Raw genomic sequence first — 16,964 nt, 5'->3', positions numbered from 1 at the left:
AGCGCTGGGGAGAGAATGTTACCGCTATGGTGACTTGTCTGTGCAAATGGCCGCGACGCTGCTGACAGCAGTGGTGCCAGCCCAGGCGCTACATGAACAGCAGCTTGGCCCTGGCCTGTCTAGAGTCCTGCCTCCGTATTTATGTGTCTTGAAGTACAAGTTCAGAGTTACAGGTGAGACTGGTGGCCTGAGGTGGGTCTTATGGGGAGCCACATCTCCTTCTTGGACAGTATCAATAGGCTTGTTGCTGAAACATCTGTAGTTCTGCAGAGCTTTGTGTCACCAGGGAGGCTCTAGGCATAAGTTAAAGTAGTGATGGTCACTATATCCAGATGCCTTTTAAAGTACGTATCTACCTTGAATGGATCAAACTGCTCGTTTCCATATTGCAGTCAAAAATGAGCAATTCCCTGGTCCCACGATATAACAGCATCTCTGCACACAGCCTCTCTTTCTTTACCTTCTACAGCTTCTTTGATGGAAATGACCCTCCGGAATGGCTGGCTTAGGAAAAGCCTGGAATGGGGAGTTTGAACGCTGAGCATCAGCTCTTCCAGTAAAATCCAGTCACATGGTCTTGGGAGCAAGTGTACCTGTGCAGCTCGAGGATACTTGAGGTAAGAAATAAACAGTAACCTAATAAATAGGGCCTAATGAATGATAAAATAAGTTATATGTAGAAAGTAAGTTATTGCAAAGATGACTTTGGCCCCCTGTTGTTTCCAACTCGCTCCTCTGAGGAGCAAGGGACAAGGAGCAGTTAAGCAGCGGCCGTGGTGTGCGGACAGCGGTTTTATGGGAGTAGTTTGTGGACGAGAGGAGTGATTTTATACTGAAAGATCAACTTCATGTTCGCAACAACTGATTTCATAAAGACAGCCCATTTGCTGCAGCTTTCCCTATTCTTTTTGGTGAAGGAAATAAAGCTGCTGCGCACCCCTCGTTGTGACAATTAATTGCATGTAAAGCTTTCCAGCAGGTATCACCAGAAAATGTAATTTACTATTTGGCAGCTGTTAGTTTTATGGAAATCATTATGTACACCGTTGGTCTGGAGGAAACTATTGCAGCAATACCGCCCGGACTTTCCTTTATTGCAAAGTGTTGTTGCTTAAAACTGAAATGACTTTTGTGCGGCCCTGTGGAAGGAAAATAGACAATTTTTTTCTCCTCTTGCAGTCCCCTTCCAGCAGGCTCCAGGTGGTACCGTGCCGGGGCTGCCCGACCCAGGGCCCCGCTGCCTGTGGGGCGCACACAAGCACTGCACCGCGTCCAGGCTGGCCGCCTGCCTTTTCGGGGGACACCCCGCGCCCCCGGGGAGCCCCCTCCGAGGCTGCACGCCCGGCTGCCCCACGCCGCCCCAGCCCCCATCTTCTCGTCCCGCGTTGGGCCGGACCCGCCTGCAGTCCGTCCCCCGGTCCCGTGGGGCGGCTGCTGGGCACCTGCGGGGCCTCCCGGCTGTCGCGGGGAGAAATGGCGGCGCGGCGGGGGGAAATGGCGGCGGGCGGGCGGGCGCGCGCCGGCAGGAGGGGCGGGGCGGGGCGAGCGGGGCGGGGCGGGGCGAGGGGGGGCGCGCGGCAGCTGCGCGGCGGCGGGTTCGTCCGGCCCCGCCCCGCCCCGCCCCGCGGTGGGTGCGCGCGGCTGGCGTCCCTCGCGCCGCTACCGGCCCGCCGCCATGGCTTTCACGTTCGCCGCCTTCTGTTACATGCTGGCGCTGCTGCTCACCGCCGCCCTCATCTTCTTCGCCATCTGGCATGTGAGTGGGGGGGGGCGGCCCTTAGCGCCGTCCCTCCCGCGCGGCCCGAGGGGCGGGTGCCCGCCGTCCCGCCGCCCGGGCTGCGCTGCGGGGCCGGCAGCCTGCCGCCCTGCCCGCCGGGAGGCCCCGGGCGCTGCTCGGGCCGCTCCCCCGCCGAGGCCGGCGCTAGGCCGCGGGGCTAGCTAGTCCCGCTCCTGGGCGGTTGGTGCCCTCCCGCTCCCCGCGCCGGGCCGGGGGCAGCTGGGGCTGGCCCTCGCCGCGGGGGGCCTGCGGGGGCGGGGGGCGGCTCGACTGTGGCACCGCGGCCGGGGCGCGCTGTGGGGGTGTCCCCGCGGCGGGCTGCCGGGGCTCCGCGCCCTGCCCTGCCCGGCGGCTGGTGGGGCGCCCGGCGGCTTCCCGGGGGCCTGGCGGGCCGGAGGCCGAGCCGCCTGCCCGGGGCCGCGCTGGGCGTTGGGGCCCCCGCCTGGGCCGCCGGCCTGGAGAGGCGGAAACCCGGCGGTGCCGCTCTGTGGATAAAATGGGTTTTCAAGTTCCGATGTAAGACACGTCCCTTTCAATAAACGGCGCTTTACATGAGCGCAGCCTGAAAATGCAGTTGTTGAAAATGTTTTCGGCTGAGGTCAGTTTGGCTGCAAACTTAACTGAAAGAATGAGTTGAGAGTGGCATTTTTTCCCAACTTGAGATCTGATAATTATAATCGTTAATATTTTGGGGGGAGTTTTCTGTCTTGAGCCTGACCCGGGGAGAGCTAGCCAAATGGGAACCTGGCTTGGATCAACTGTGAGATCCTGCTCTAGGAGAGGATGTGATGTTTGCCGTGACCCTAGTGTGGAAGTGGCTTTCCTTGTATTTCATCCCGCACCCTTGTCTCATTTTTATGGCAAGAAAAGTTTAAGTATATGTGGGGGTTTTCTTTATGGATGCACCTTTTAGACATACAGGTAGGGTCAGCATGTACTTTGACAATGAGACAAAACATTTGGCTGCTTTTAAGGTCACTGTTGCTTTTTCTTTATTAACAAACCCTGTGTCGGGTTCCTGTTCCAAGAGAGTCACTTGCGAGGTTTGGGGTCTGCGCGCAGCGTGGGGTTAAAAACTGCTGAAAGTGACATTGGAAGCTCGTTGTTGGTGGGGAGGTAAAAAGGCAGAGTGTGGGCAGAGGTCTCTGAACGCCTGAAGTGTTTTCTGCTTTTTTCTTTGTATAACCTGTTTCGAATGTGACTTACCTGTGGGTTTATGACACTAGGGTTTACTCAGGAGAGATTATGTTCCTGGATAGAATGGCAGCAGTTGAATGTTATGGCTCTGTGCCAAAAATGTCATTTTTCATGCATAAAATACTTTGCTGCTCCTGCACTGAAGAATCGTAACTGTTTCAATTTTTATTTTTTTCCTAGATTATAGCATTTGATGAACTGAAGACCGATTACAAGAATCCCATAGACCAATGTAATACACTCAATCCTGTAAGTAGCACGCTAAATATTTTTTAAATTAATATATGTAAAATGCTTGTTGGGTGTTACTTTGATGTAATCAGACTAGGCAATAGAATTGCATCTGGGTTGACAAAACCTAGCTGTTCGACAGAAGTTCTAAGGAAAGTGCTTTGTCTGATTCTTTACTTTCAAGTTGAATATTCTGACTGTTATTAATCAGCTGGTGATCTTGTCAGCTGTCGTACTAACATTCTTTCAATCTGCTTTCTACGTTTTCGGCACAAAGACAGTTGAAAAGGTCAAAAAGATTAAAAGAGTCAAAATTGCATTAAAGGTGTGTACTGCTTTTCAGTTTAACGTTTTTAATGCCACTTTCATTTTGTTAGGAACGTTTGTAATACTATTAAGCTGTTTTGTTTAGTGTGCCTGTTCATCTGCTCGTTATTCATTTGTGGGGGGTTTATAACAGTGTCATGGGTTTCCATATTTTGTGCAAAACAATTTTGCTTGCTTACCCAGTAAAGTGGGGAAAACTGTTACATGCCTGTTACAGGTCCTCTTGGTTAGCCAAAGTAACTTCAGGTAGAAATAATACTTCTCAAGCGAGATGTATTGAACGCTGAGATTGTAGGAGATGAATTGTTTTTTAAGCATTGACCAAGTCGATTCTGATCTTGCTTGAGGATTTAGGTGGGCAAAATGTGATAGGCGTTATCTTTACTTCTTTGTTTTATGTTCCAGGATCAGGGACGTACTGTGGTGTCCTCTCTTGGATGCAACTCTGATACTCCTTGGTTTATGAAAACAATTTGAAGCAAGCTATTTTCTTGCATCTGTAATAGTTCAATAACAAAAGGGATACTTGTTAAAGGGAATGTAGTTTGATAGTGCAGGGCTTTTGTGTGTTTTTCATGGTTTTTACCTTGGCTTGGTTGTGCCCAGGCTGAGGTAGAATGCCGGGCAGCACAGCTGGACTGGAACTTTACTGTGTTTTGAAGAGTTAAGTAAATTATGCGAATGAGAAATGAATTTACCATTAGCTGCAGGGGGAACCAACCCGCTTGTTCGACATACAGCACGTAAACTGACAACAATTATTACAGCCTGAGAATGGGAGGGGAGAAGAGGCGGTAGGCAGAGGATTGCATCTCAGGGAGTGAGGTTTGCTGCTCAGATAGCTGTGCATCTAACAGTTTCCCTTGCTTGGTCTGTTCTACAGTCATTTCTGCTACAGTATGGGGAAGGGCAAATTCTCATTACATTTATGCATTATGATCTTATTGCAACCTTTGAAGTATAATGCGCATGTTTAATGCAAATATTAACCTTCTGTTAACCCACATGCATGTAGTGTTTATTTATATGATAGCTTTGTGGACTGAAAATATTAAATAACTTAATATTTACTGTTCCTGTGAAAGTAGAATAGATACTAAAAGTGAAGTTAAGATCCTTCGGCGACTCTTGAGGGGCTCTTGTAAATGACGGTGGACAAAAAACGCTGAAGTGTTGTTTTTCTGTACAAAGAATAAAAAGTCCTGGTAGGAGCTGAGACACCTCAGTAGAAAGATTATCCCAGAATAGTAACTGCTTAGTACACAGTTGATGCCTTCTCTTTGCTGCTCCTATTATAGTTGTATCTCTTCTCAGCAAGGAGATTTCTTCCTCCCTCGCTTCTGTGATAAATATCACAGTAGAATATGATACAGTTAATTTTCCTTCAGGTCAGCCAGAGAGGATAAAGTGCAGTAAGATTGCAAGAGACAAGTATTCTGATGTGAGAGTAGGGTTTAATAAACAATCAAGATAAAGAAAAATATGTTTTGAGATGTGTAGTTAAATAAACTACAGCTTTTCAGACCTGGTAAATCTGTCTCAGAAGGGTGCCAAATGCATTGCGTTTTGGATAGGGTTGTTGTTGTTCTGCTATAAATAATTGCCGAGTTGTGAATGGTAAGTATGCAAAAAAGGATCTGGACAAAAATGTTTACGTGAAACATCTCAAGTCTGACGGCTTATTTTTGTTGATGTTGATGCGAGTTTGCTTTGTTTGATATTCTTCATTTAGGGAAGCAGAGTGTTGTAGCAAAGTAGGTGGTGCAAATGGCTGTTGATAGTTTTTAGATTTCTGGGAAGATATTTTTGGGGTGTAAAAGAAGTGTCTGCTTAGAGAGAATGAAAAAGAATTCTAAAACGCTGAAACTTCAGCATAGTCATCCTATGCAATGTTAGTCATGTTACACAAGAGGGGCAGAGTGCCCTGTGTGTGTATGCGTGTGCACACACATACACAATTTAAATCTTCGTGTGGAAATGGAGTATCTTTCATGAGGAGATGTCCTGAGCTGAGAAGTCAGAAGCGTACGGATTTGCTTCTTTCTGAATTGTGTGATAAAAGGAGAAAATAATACCACTTTGGGGTGACGCGTTTTAGCGAATTTTACTCTTGTGGTGGGTGTGAGATTTTGCTGGCTCTTTGCATGCCTTAATCTATGTATCTCTCCATATTATTCCTATTAATAACACTAATACTACCTGGCATTTCACGCTTTCTGTGATTTCATAGTAAACTGATAATTAGCTCTGTGGGCTTCTGCTGGAAAGCATGATGCTATAAAGCATGCATATTAGGTACTTGTGAAGGAAAACGAAGCTGGCCAGTACACCCTGAACTCTACGTGCGTCGCTGCTGTCATGCCCTCCTGCGCAGCAGGTGGCACAGCGCTCGTCTGTGTGCAGACCCGTGTGTGTGACGGCTTTGGTTGGGTAAAGCTCTGCCTGGGATAATATATTTTGGCGGTAGTTTAAATTTGAAAAATTTTCTATGTGTGCATACCAAAACAAAGCTGTAAAATAGGAAAACACAAAACATCTTTTTGCCTATAAACCATTACATGGAGCACGTGTCCTACTGATATTTCTCTGTTGCATGAGCAGAAATATCTCTATGATCTCTTCTGTTACGAAGGTCACGTATAAAGCGTGGAATCTGTCAACAGTGCACTCTATTTAATAGAAGCAATAAAAAAAGAAAATTGATCTGGGCATTTAACTTTCTAATTTTTTCTTTTTGGTTCATGAATTACCATTGTGAAAACAGCAAGGCAGATACTGCTAGTTGCTGTTTTCACTCTCTGCAGTCTTGTTCTTGTTAGTTGTTTTTAAATAGTATTCCTTAAACGGTAGCTTACCTCCAAAATAAACACCACACATTTTGCTTTGAGTAATCGAAACTTCTCATATTTTTCTTTTCCAGCTTGTACTTCCAGAGTACCTCATCCATGCATTCTTCTGTGTTATGTTTCTCTGTGCAGCAGAGTGGCTTACACTGGGTCTCAATATGCCTTTGTTGGCTTATCATATTTGGAGGTAATATTGATGAGTCTGGTATCTCTGTACTCACGTTAACTGTTTCTTCATTCTGTCGTTGCAATGTTCCGTGTCTTTGGCAAATAAAGATGCTTTCTGATATGACAGAGAGAAAGTTTACGTCATAGCTATAAAATAAGATCCATCACTTTGCTTTCTCTGTCATTTAAATTTTTTATTCACTTGTGCTATGCAAGAATCAAGTTGTGTTGCATGTGTTGAAGGTAGCTGACATGTCAAAGGTGTGCTAATCCTGCTGACTTGTGGAGCGGATTGCCGGTAGAAGCGGCAATCCTGCTTTCCTCCTACCACCAAGACGTGGGCACCACCTCACCTTGTGCTGGGGAGCTGCAGGAGGAAGCTCTCTGTTTGAAATGTGACCCAGGGAAACAGCTTTCACAGCTTGGCTGTATTTGTGCTAGTACCGGCAGGAGGAGGAATCCGAGGGGTGGAGGCAGGACTGTTCCTAGCAGCCTGCGTTAAGCTATAATTTCAGGGTCACTTTGTATTGGCCCGTATGAGTGTTCCTTCACCATGGTAGCCAGCATGTCTTTTAACAAGTAGAGGCTGCAGGTTACGTAGGGTAGTACGTTGGTCTCTCCATCCTTTTCACCCCTTCCGTAAGGAATTCAGTTTTTCATTTACTTATAAATTTGTCCTAGTCCCTTTTGGCGTACTAGAGTTCAGCATGGTTTAAGGCTGAGGTAAGCTGTTGCAGCACCACCTGGGAACGCCCCTTGATAAGACACATTTAGTATGGGGCTTCGTATTGCTCTCACAGTTCACCATCTCCTACATGGAGTGATGGACTTTGCTGTGAGGGGTGCGATTCCTTGTCTCGGTTCTGGTATTACTTGGTGGGTGGGGGGCAGGAACCAACGTTTCCCATCATCGCCACCACAAAACTAACTGTGCGTCACTTTCAGGTACATGAGTAGACCTGTGATGAGTGGCCCTGGTCTGTATGATCCTACAACCATCATGAATGCAGATATTTTAGCCTATTGCCAGAAAGAAGGATGGTGCAAATTAGCATTCTACCTTCTATCATTTTTTTACTACCTATATGGGTAAGTTTTTTTCCTCTGTCTCCCATCTAATCTTCAGTCTGAAATTTTGGCTCAGTGCACAAGAGAAATGTTGTACATGGGACTTCCCTGGAAAAGAATCCACAGTCACCATTTAGTCTGTTTTAAAACACAAGTCTTAATTTGGTCGCAGTTACTCTTTCGAATATACCGTGATGGGAGACTTGAAAGCTCCACACTTTCCTTCTTTTAAGCACAGTATAACAACCCCCCACCCAAGTATTTTCATTTAGAAGCTGGAACAATATTTTTAGAATAAGTAGGTATTTTGATGTAAAAGTGATTTTTGTTGAAGTCAAATGTGGAAGGATCATTCCAAGAGTGAAAAGGAGTGGGAGGCACAAAAGCCAGTGCCACCACCTGGTTCCTCCTCCCAGTTCTTTGGCTCAAAAGCTAACTGGCTGCTGGGTGGTCACATCTGGTCTGGGTGGTGTGACATGAGAAGTAGCGTGCAGGTGTTCTTGGCACGCTGCACTTCTTACAACGCAGCTGGAATAGTTTAGGCTTTCAGCATGTAGGCATCACATTTGTACAGGGCTCCCTGTGGTAATGTCACTTGCTCTAGTGACAACTGTTGTTGCAGCAGTTCATGTGGTACTTTACAGTGCCCTTCTGATGTGTTGTGTGGAATCTTCAGTCACAATCCACCTTCCTCACACCAATTTGTTCCTTAGAATACACAACTGTATCATAAAATGTGTAACATGAATGGAAATGGTGCATCTTAACTATTTTAATTTTATTTTCCAGCATGATTTATGTTCTGGTGAGCTCTTAAGAAGACATTGATCGAGCATTGTTCCAGTTAAGTGCATGCAAAAGCCACAAAACATGGATTCTTTACAATGAGAGCCTCTTACCAAGTTTAAACACAGAATCTGATTATTGCATTTGTGTTAGGAATTTATGGTTCCCCTGTTTTTTAACATATTTCCACACTTTATACTTGTGGAAAGACTGTTTTCTTATATTTTACTGGGTTTTTGAAAAGTTCTGACTTCGCACTCCATAAGGAACAGCCATAATCTTCAAGTAGGTATGCGTTACTGACTAGCCTTAGTGCACTAGGGATTTTCTTTAGGCTGGGCTTTGTAGTGGCTCGTTTGGACTTGTGTATCCCACTTGTAACTATGAATCAGCTGTAGCTGCTGAATGCTTGGGAAGGACCAGAAGTGCTCTGTGTTTTACCTGTAGGCGATGTTGGCCTTAAGAGATAAATTCGTGGACACAATTGCAAAAAATAGTTCTGGTTTGTTTGGGGTTTTTTGTTGTGTTTTGCTTCCCCCACCCCCACCCCACATCTGGTTAGTCCTTCCCTGTATATGCATGGTTCAGAGACTTCTATATTTTCTCCAAACATTTAATCTTGCTTTAATCTCAAGCATATGTCATTGTGATAGAAGTTGAATTGTCCACAAAGGAATGTATTTAAGTGATTATTTTTTTTTCAATGTCTGTGCTGTCTTATTAACAAATGGACAAACCTACATTTGTCAAGTCCAACGATGAAAATACTTGAGTAATACTACAGACTTTTTCAAAGCAGAAAGTGAGATTGTGAAACTGCCCTGCTGTTCCTTAGTGCAATAAATAAAAATATTAAAAAAAACCCTCAGATGTGGAAACACTTATTTTTACCTGGTGCCTTGTTTTGTTTTGGAATTGAACAGATACTTGTTGTATTCATCAGTTAGTTTTTTTGATGGATAATTGCATTCCCTTTTAAAAATGGAACACTGAATCAAGTTGTACCTGGAAAAGGGAAGCTCTGCAACACGGGGAGTTCCACCTGAATGTGAGGAAAAACGTCTTTACCGTGAGGGTGCTGGAGCGCTGGGACGGGCCGCCCAGAGAGGCGGTGGGGTCTCCTTCTCTGGAGACATCCAAACCCGCCTGGGCTGTGCAGCCCGCTCTAGGAGACCCTGCTTGAGCAGGGGGTTGGGCTGGGTGAGCTCCAGAGGTCCCTTCCAGCCCCACCAGGCTGGGGTCCTGTGAGGTAGACACTTTGTAAGAGTCATTATTATATTGATGACAGGTCACCAGCCAAACAGTAATGAACACCAATAAAATGTATTTTTAAGGCAGTGAGTATTAAAGGCTGCTAAATAGAGGCAGATGCTGCATGTCCTGTAGGATTTCCTTCCCCCACCCCAACATTAGACATGCAGATTTGGAAGCGAGCAGTTGTATCACACAGGCAGTAGCAATGAGAAACCGTAAAGGTCAGGAGCGAGGTGTCTTGCCCAGGTGTCTGCCGCATCCACGTGGACAAAGGTGCACCATGCTAGCGTGCATTATCGCGATACTGATCTCAATGTTGTATCCTTTGTTGCCAGATGTGTGGCTAGGTTCTCCCGAAACTCATGGAGGTAATTGTACTGCTGGAAAAGCACAACCAGATTTGTAATGAGTGCTCTGCACTTCCAGAGGGGGTACTACCCATATCAAAAAGCTGTATCTTGTAAACTTTTTAAATATCAGCTCCTCTTTCCTTTACGTAGAACGGTTTTAAAAGCCTAACATCCAGGACTCACACCAACAGAAGGAAGTATGTAGAGTAGCTAAAAATCCCACCAAAAGAAGAGAAACCCCATTAAATTCAGCCACTTGGGCCTCCTGCCATGTAGGTTTTCACACTAGTGCTAGGACACTTAAAAGATGACTGCAGGTCTATTGATGTAGTAGCTACAGAGGACAAACATGGCTAGCTGGGTTAGGAAGATGGAATAAAACCAAGGCAGAAAAAGCAACCAGATGTCCACATTGTGGAGGAGAACATGAGTAACAGAAAAAGGGACATAGCTTAGCGAGTTATGAGCAGGTATAAGGATGAGAAAGCAACAAGTTACTAATGGTGAAGAGCAGACAGGGAGAACAGATGTTGAATTCAGTAGAGGCAGAACAAGACAGAATCGGCACGAAAGCAGAAAGCCAGAAGCAGCTCAAACCCAAGATGGCAGCAGGGGCACCAGCTGCAGAGTATCTCAGAAAGACCAGAGGGACCCCTTCACGAAGAGGAGGACCAGCTAAGCTCTCCACTTGTTTCACCATGTGATTAAGCTGCTGTAGCCTCATTACCTTGATGGTCTGTATCGCTCCAGATCCCCTCAAGTTCCTGAGGCTGTCTATCACTTGCTGAGGCGCCAGCGTGTCCAAAAGCTGAAGCAGGAGACACGCAGCTACTGTGAATGAAAGGTATATAGGCATGCATGCTGCTGAGCACCTCTGGCTGTGCGCAGCACCACTTTTGCACAGTAGTAGGTTTGTTCCATGAAAACCACTCCAGTAAAACTCAACCTCTTCGTACCAGGGTCACAGAGTAGTTGGATCTTTTGCTGAACAGAATTTCTTGGCACTGGCCCCATCTGCCTGCTGTTCCTGCCCAAGCCTGCAGGTTTTGGAAACAGGTGAAAACCCCTCCCCCTGTTTCCCCCCTGCCTTTCCAGCAGCATTTGGGATGCAAATTCTAGGCTTTTCAAGAATGGGTCCCAGTACACCCAGTAAATTCCCCTTTGTGTCTTCTGACCACATTTGCTTTTTTAGCAGTATTGCCACCCCCTCCTTCCAGGACACACACAATAATTAAAGGCCCTGAAAACTTTAGGGGGAACACTGGGCTGAAGAAAGATGCCGAGGAATAGGTTCATCTTTTTTTGATGAGAAGTTCGGGGAAAAGGAGAAGGTGCAATCCCATCAGTCAGATGAGACTAAAATGTGCAGTGAAAATGGAGAAAGAGTCAGGAATTTGACAGAACTTCCCATCAGCCTCACTGAAAGACTGCCCCTGTCTGACCCTCCATCTTCTCACCTACATACTAAGGTCTATACTGTGACATACTTATGTCACTCATCACTATTTCTATGCCACTACCATTTGACAATTTGACCTTTCCTAAGAAGTGGGCCCAAATACATTAACTAGCCTGCTCTTTGTAGTGGCAGCTTGCACTGTAACCACAGTTAAGCTTCAAGTAGAATTTGGCTCCTTTAGACAGTGCTGTCTCATGATAACGGGCAAGATGAGCGAGTTAGGTACTGAGAGGGGGAAGACAACTGCTTACCGAGACATGAGCGCCCGAGACCACTGTAACAGCTGAAACAGAAGAAAATAGTTGATTTTAACAAGCTGTAGTACACTGCAACACCCAGAGCCCCCTCAATATGTAAATATATGAACACAATTCTTGCCTTAATATAATCAAGAGGAGTAGGGGTACAAGAAAGTCAGAATAAGAGTTTCAATAGAAATACCCACAACGCTATCTCCTGTTTATTCTTCAGGCCTTCCTTAAGTGGTGCCTTTCTAGAGGAACCTCAGTTTTAAAGCTCCCCCTTATTCATGGGAATAGTCCCAAAGGCACAGGAGGACAATCTCAGTTTTCTTTAAATCCTACTCCAGATTAAGGTTTTGATGATAGCTGTAAGACAATGAAAGCAGCAGGGTTCTGCATCAGCAGGAAGCCCAAGGACTCAGTGGACACCTATGCAAGGAGCTGTCAGCGGGACCATTAAGAGAACATGCAACTTGCAGAGCTCTTCCCCTCTACCCTGCGCACAGCTACACGTGTCTAAAGAAATTACTTTAAACCAGTTTTGTGCAATTTAAGAGTGAATTTTGCACTGCTGGAACCCACCGAGTCCCTGATAAATAACCCAGGGGTGTGTTATCCTCTGACAACAGCTGCTTTAGCTTACAACTCATACTGTACACCCAATATCGAACTAGGCTAGCAGCAAGGAGTCATGTGGTGCCATCCAACGCACGCTTTAAAGCCCTGCTGGATAGAGCAAGAGGAAATGAGAGATTCAGATCTTACAAAGGACAAGGTAGCTCCAAAAGGAGCTTCAAGAAACACAAGCAGCTTTTCAATGCTTGAACTAACCCTAAAGAACACAGCTGTCATTGGACAGCATTCTGTTGCAGCTGGTTGTGCATCTAGAGACAAGCTGGTATCTTTTACAGGAATGTGGGGTGAACCAGAACCTACTGTATGATTGTTTTCCGGTTACTTTCCAAGCAGCTTCTGAGCTCTTCCAGAATTTTGCAGCACTTGGCAATGTCAGGAGCGTCCCCATCTGGGATAGGATAGTGGTGCACACAGATCCCATGCTGTTGGTAGGCATCTATAAGGTTTGGCACTCTGTATTTTAAGAGCTCTCCTCTGGTACAAAGCACAAATATATCCTGGGTCCCATAATTCTTTAGTTCTTCTGCCAACAGATTAAGACACTTGCAAATAAACAAAAGCCTATAAAACTTAAGGATAAACAGATAAGCTACTTGGTACTGATTCTCTTTTTTAATCTCTGAGGTTAAGACAATAGGAGTTGGCAATTTTGCTTTGAGCAGCATTTACTTCTACTGACTCTCTCCCACATTTGCCCTCAGGTAACCCATGAGTGGAATTTTCTCAGTTCAGAGTCTTGAGACAAGCCTCATTAGAACTGTCAGCACTCTGAACCATCTGTTAACTGCTGCCAGCTGAAGCATGATTCTGTCCCACCTCCAGCTGTGACTACATCCAAACCGCGTGGGTTTTTGCTATTAGCCTCTGCTCTTCTAGTGTTTACAGATGAACACTCGGTACAAATCTCTACATAATTTCATCTTTTCTATCCCAATCTCACTTTTGTCTGGGAAGAGGAGATTACAAGTTTGTAATTCATCTTGATCCCAGATGCTTTGAAGAGACTTTCTCCTGCAAATGACTTGGCAGACCTCAGGGTTACTGTGAAAGATAGAGATGCCTGTATAGCTCCAGCCTGGCCATACCCTGACTATTTATTCAATATTTGGTGGAGAAGCCACAGAGAAAGTGGCATTGCATACTTGAAAATGGTACCTAATACTCATAACAGTGACCGTGCTAAGGTACTTGCTGCACCTTCAAGCACAGTATCACCAAAACTCAGGTAGACATTGCTGTCAGACATACCCTCAAACAGGACTTTGTAAAGAACTGCCTTGCATTCTAACATCATGACATGCACATAGACAATTATAGCATCCATCGTAAAAGTATGATTAAGAGACCACCATTTTAGACACCTGGTGTCTGGATCTTTATGCCCAGATTAGATGAACAGCAACTCCAGAAGTCTCCAGACTAAGACAAAGTAAACCTGCAGCTTCTCAGCAATTTACACTTTCAATTTACCTGCATGCTGTTCTTGCTGATTACATGAAAATGAGAGACATTTACACACTGTCCAGAAGACTCACCTATATCTTTCTGAAGATTTCTTCTGACATCCTTAAACCTGCAACCTAAAATAAATTATGGATGACAATTACCACTCCAGGTATGTGACATTTATGGAATGGCTGCTACAGCTGAAGAACAGAGCACAGACAACCTCTCCTTCAGAGCCAAACAACAAAGCCACACCCCAAATACCACACAGTTCTTATTTTTGCAAATAGATCACTGGCACAGAAGACAGTTTGAACACCATTATCTGATTAACACTGTAATTTAATAGGATTAAAAAAATCTGCCCAAGGTTTTAAACTGCTATGCATTTATCCAGATTAAAAGTTTGGGATATTATAAAGCACAGTACAGCTTAAACACCCCCCTCCCAAAAAAAAACCCAAAAAAACAACCAACCAAACCACCCAACAAACAAAACCTAAACAAAAAACCCCAACAAATCAGAGGGCTGGATGGAGATCACTTAAGAGTTGTCTGGTAGGAAAGTGAGTTCCCTCTTCTGTAATGCTCAGCACAAATCACATTAAAAATCCTCCTTACTACTCAATCTTCAGCCACTTTCATTTTTTCCTCATACCATGCTACCGAGACATTTTTGCAACCCTTGCAGAATACTGCAGCACAACACTCACAGCTATGGTTTGGTTTGTAAGATGCAATTGCTCAAAACATTTACACTGCATCCTCCCTCTGTCTCCCCTCTTCCCCTTACAGCCCCACAGGCATAAAATTCTTATGCCTTTGCTGACAACAGTCAGGACTGTGCATATCCTCTAACACCTTCTGAAAGCATGACAGCAGAATCCTGCAGACCAAAAGCTGTATCAGCAGGGCTGTGACTGGAGGTTGGAATATGAAGATGAAACAGCTATTACATGAACAGGTGAGGTAGCTAAAAAACATAATGCAGGGGGTTTTTTGGCATATATGTTAACCGGTGTTCAAGCGTTAGTGGGATTTTCATCAGTGCTGGCTATCATCCACCTCAAGGTACCCTAAGTTCAAATATTATTCAACATTTGTTTTCTAGTTTAGTGTGGTGTTGTTCCCAAGCTTGTATATTTCTCAGAGTTGGCTAATGAAAATCAAGTAACTGCTTTAAATGAAGTAGGGAAAGTTCACATTGTCACTACCACCAGTTCTGTCTCTTTCGTGACCACAGGAGATACACCATGGCTGAAGTTCTGGTAGTTAAAAATACAGTGAAAGCTTATATGTTAATTTTTATATCATGGCCATGGTAGGGCAACCCAGACACTAAGGGAGAGCAGTATAGAACGGTCAGCACAGCAAGTGATTTTAATTCAGGCCCGATATATTTTATTAAGGAATTATTTATTAAAGTAGTCTTGTTTCACTGTTGTTGCTTGTTATAAATAGTAAGCCAGGCCAAAAAGCCAAATATTTTAACTGACAAGGGAAGACAACCACTATTCTCTTACCACTCTGATGTATGATCTTGCATTAAGATATTCTTTAGATCAGCTTTGGTATTTCTGAAACAATGATTCCAGTGGCAGATTAAAAACCAAGTCACCCTACCAAGCACATGCAACTGAGGATCTTGGAGTGCAAGGTATTACCTTTCTTCAGCTTCAAACATGTCTGCTAATTTCAGTGAACACTTCTTACCTGGAAGGGAACATAATCCCAGGAACTCGGAAGAGTAGACAGGAGACAAAGGCAACCTATCAGGGGAGAGAATAAAAAAAGTCAGAACAGAACATTTTAATTATTTGAATAGAGATAACTCACTACTAAACACTCCTTTTCTGTGGGACCATGAGACGAGTTGCCTACCTATCATTCAATTTTAAGAATAAACTGAATAAATTCCAGTGTTATTTCTATGACATCAGACAAGGGAATCACACGTTTGGTAGCATACTTCATCGCATACCCCTGCCCAAGAGAAGGACTGAAAATGTTGACGACTCCCCGCGCCTCAGCACCGAGACCCCCGGGCCAGCAGGACCAAGGGTGGCCAGGAAACGCTCCCAGAAGCGGGCCTGGCCCCGCACCCACAGGCAGCTCACCGGCAACACCTTCATCCCCTGCCAGGGGCACCACCGGCCCAGCCCCAGCCTCCGCCCTCCCGCTAGCAGGTCACCGGGGCGCGGGTTTTCCTCAGGAAAACACTCCCGAGAGAGATTTAATGCAAGCTCCCGCGTCGTTTCTGAGGGAAAAGTCACCCACACCCGCCCCGCGGCGCGCCTTACCAGGAGACAGGGAGCGGCCTCAGCTCCTCCTCAGCAGTCTCGTCGTCAGAGGAGTCGAAGTCGCTCATTGCCATGGCGCAGGGCTGCGGCGGAAGGAGAGCCAGAAGCTCACCTGGGGGCCGGCACCGGGCCGGCGCGCGCCCGCCCTGCCCCCTCGGCCGAGGCGGCACTGAGGGACCCCGGGAGCCAGAGCCCCGGCCCCGCTCCCACTCCCGGTCCCGGTCCTTACCGGCTTCACCATGGCGCCGCTCTCCGCCGGCCGCCCGTCCGTTTGAACTGTCCCCGCCCACCCCAGCCACTTCATTGGCCAAGCCTTTCCCTCCCTTCGCCCAATAGGAAGCTGTCGCGCACAGGAAGCTTGGAGAGCCAAGCGGCCGGCCTTACGGCTTCACGAGAGGAGCATTCTGATTGGTAAGCAGCGAAGGAGAGGCGGGCTTTAAAAAAGATAAACAACCTAGAGCTGGCAGCGGAGGGTCTCTGCGCTGATTGGCTGAGGTGGTGTGGCGGGAAGGGGCTGCGTCTCGAGCCCCCGGGGGCCTTTGCAAGTGGCTGCCCCAGCCCGCAATTCCTTTTTTTAAGGCCGGCTTTGCGTTTCTGACTGAAAAAGAAGTGAAAGTAGGTTTACTTTTAATTGCTTTCACGTTGCCCCAGCCCGTTTAGCTTGGGATGCTGTTCCTGAGGTATATGTGTTGCAAAGTGTCCGGTCGATGTCGACGTGGAGTACTGTCCAGGCTCCTGCAGCGCCAGCCTTTTATTTCCGTTTCTCTTTGGTAGTCTTGTATCACTCACAGCACCTGTGAGAGCAGGGATGTGCTTGAATTTATGGGGTCTGAGTGCAGTTTGGTGGCGCCTTTCAGCATTAGTGTGGTTTTTGTGG

General features: G+C 46.0%; 2 protein-coding genes across 7 annotated transcripts; one reads left to right on the top strand and one right to left on the bottom strand.

Annotated features, from left to right (window-relative positions):
• The first annotated feature begins 1,596 nt into the window (after positions 1-1,596).
• CNIH1 (cornichon family AMPA receptor auxiliary protein 1) lies at positions 1,597-9,262 on the top strand. Its single transcript, XM_055814841.1, has 5 exons — positions 1,597-1,756; positions 3,155-3,223; positions 6,453-6,565; positions 7,492-7,635; positions 8,404-9,262. The coding sequence occupies exons 1-5, from the start codon at positions 1,676-1,678 to the stop codon at positions 8,429-8,431; spliced, it is 435 nt and encodes a 144-aa protein (XP_055670816.1). The 5' UTR covers positions 1,597-1,675; the 3' UTR covers positions 8,432-9,262.
• Positions 9,263-9,707: 445 nt separating this feature from the next.
• On the bottom strand, positions 9,708-16,393 carry CDKN3 (cyclin dependent kinase inhibitor 3). Of its 6 annotated transcripts, none has more exons than XM_027794663.2 (8): positions 16,317-16,393; positions 16,088-16,170; positions 15,501-15,556; positions 13,877-13,921; positions 12,642-12,864; positions 11,715-11,746; positions 10,732-10,835; positions 9,708-10,034 (listed from the first exon to the last, which is right to left on the bottom strand). In XM_027794663.2, exons 1-8 carry the CDS (start codon positions 16,389-16,391, stop codon positions 9,948-9,950), a joined length of 705 nt encoding a protein of 234 aa, XP_027650464.2. In that variant the 5' UTR covers positions 16,392-16,393; the 3' UTR covers positions 9,708-9,947. The 6 variants fall into 6 exon arrangements, with proteins under 6 accessions (XP_027650464.2, XP_027650465.2, XP_055670786.1 ...); XM_027794664.2 differs by having other exon boundaries at positions 9,708-10,031; XM_055814811.1 differs by having other exon boundaries at positions 10,732-10,832.
• Positions 16,394-16,964: the final 571 nt, after the last annotated feature.

The sequence above is a fragment of the Falco peregrinus genome, chromosome 1 (assembly GCF_023634155.1).
Source record: "Falco peregrinus isolate bFalPer1 chromosome 1, bFalPer1.pri, whole genome shotgun sequence".
NCBI classification, from domain to species: domain Eukaryota; kingdom Metazoa; phylum Chordata; class Aves; order Falconiformes; family Falconidae; genus Falco; species Falco peregrinus.
This window is presented reverse-complemented; position numbering and strand designations above follow the sequence as displayed.

Excerpts from the sequence above, each read along its gene's own strand:
- CNIH1 (XM_055814841.1), top strand. The coding sequence starts at position 1,676 with ATGGCTTTCACGTTCGCCGCCTTCTGTTACATGCTGGCGCTGCTGCTC. Across the intron at positions 3,224-6,452 it reads AATGTAATACACTCAATCCT|CTTGTACTTCCAGAGTACCT; the intron begins GTAAGTAGCACG and ends TTTCTTTTCCAG. Across the intron at positions 6,566-7,491 it reads TTGGCTTATCATATTTGGAG|GTACATGAGTAGACCTGTGA; the intron begins GTAATATTGATG and ends CGTCACTTTCAG.
- CDKN3 (XM_027794663.2), bottom strand. The coding sequence starts at position 16,391 with ATGAAGTGGCTGGGGTGGGCGGGGACAGTTCAAACGGACGGGCGGCCG. Across the intron at positions 13,922-15,500 it reads GGGATTATGTTCCCTTCCAG|GTTGCAGGTTTAAGGATGTC; the intron begins GTAAGAAGTGTT and ends AATTTATTTTAG. Across the intron at positions 12,865-13,876 it reads AAATCTTCAGAAAGATATAG|AAGAACTAAAGAATTATGGG; the intron begins GTGAGTCTTCTG and ends ATCTGTTGGCAG.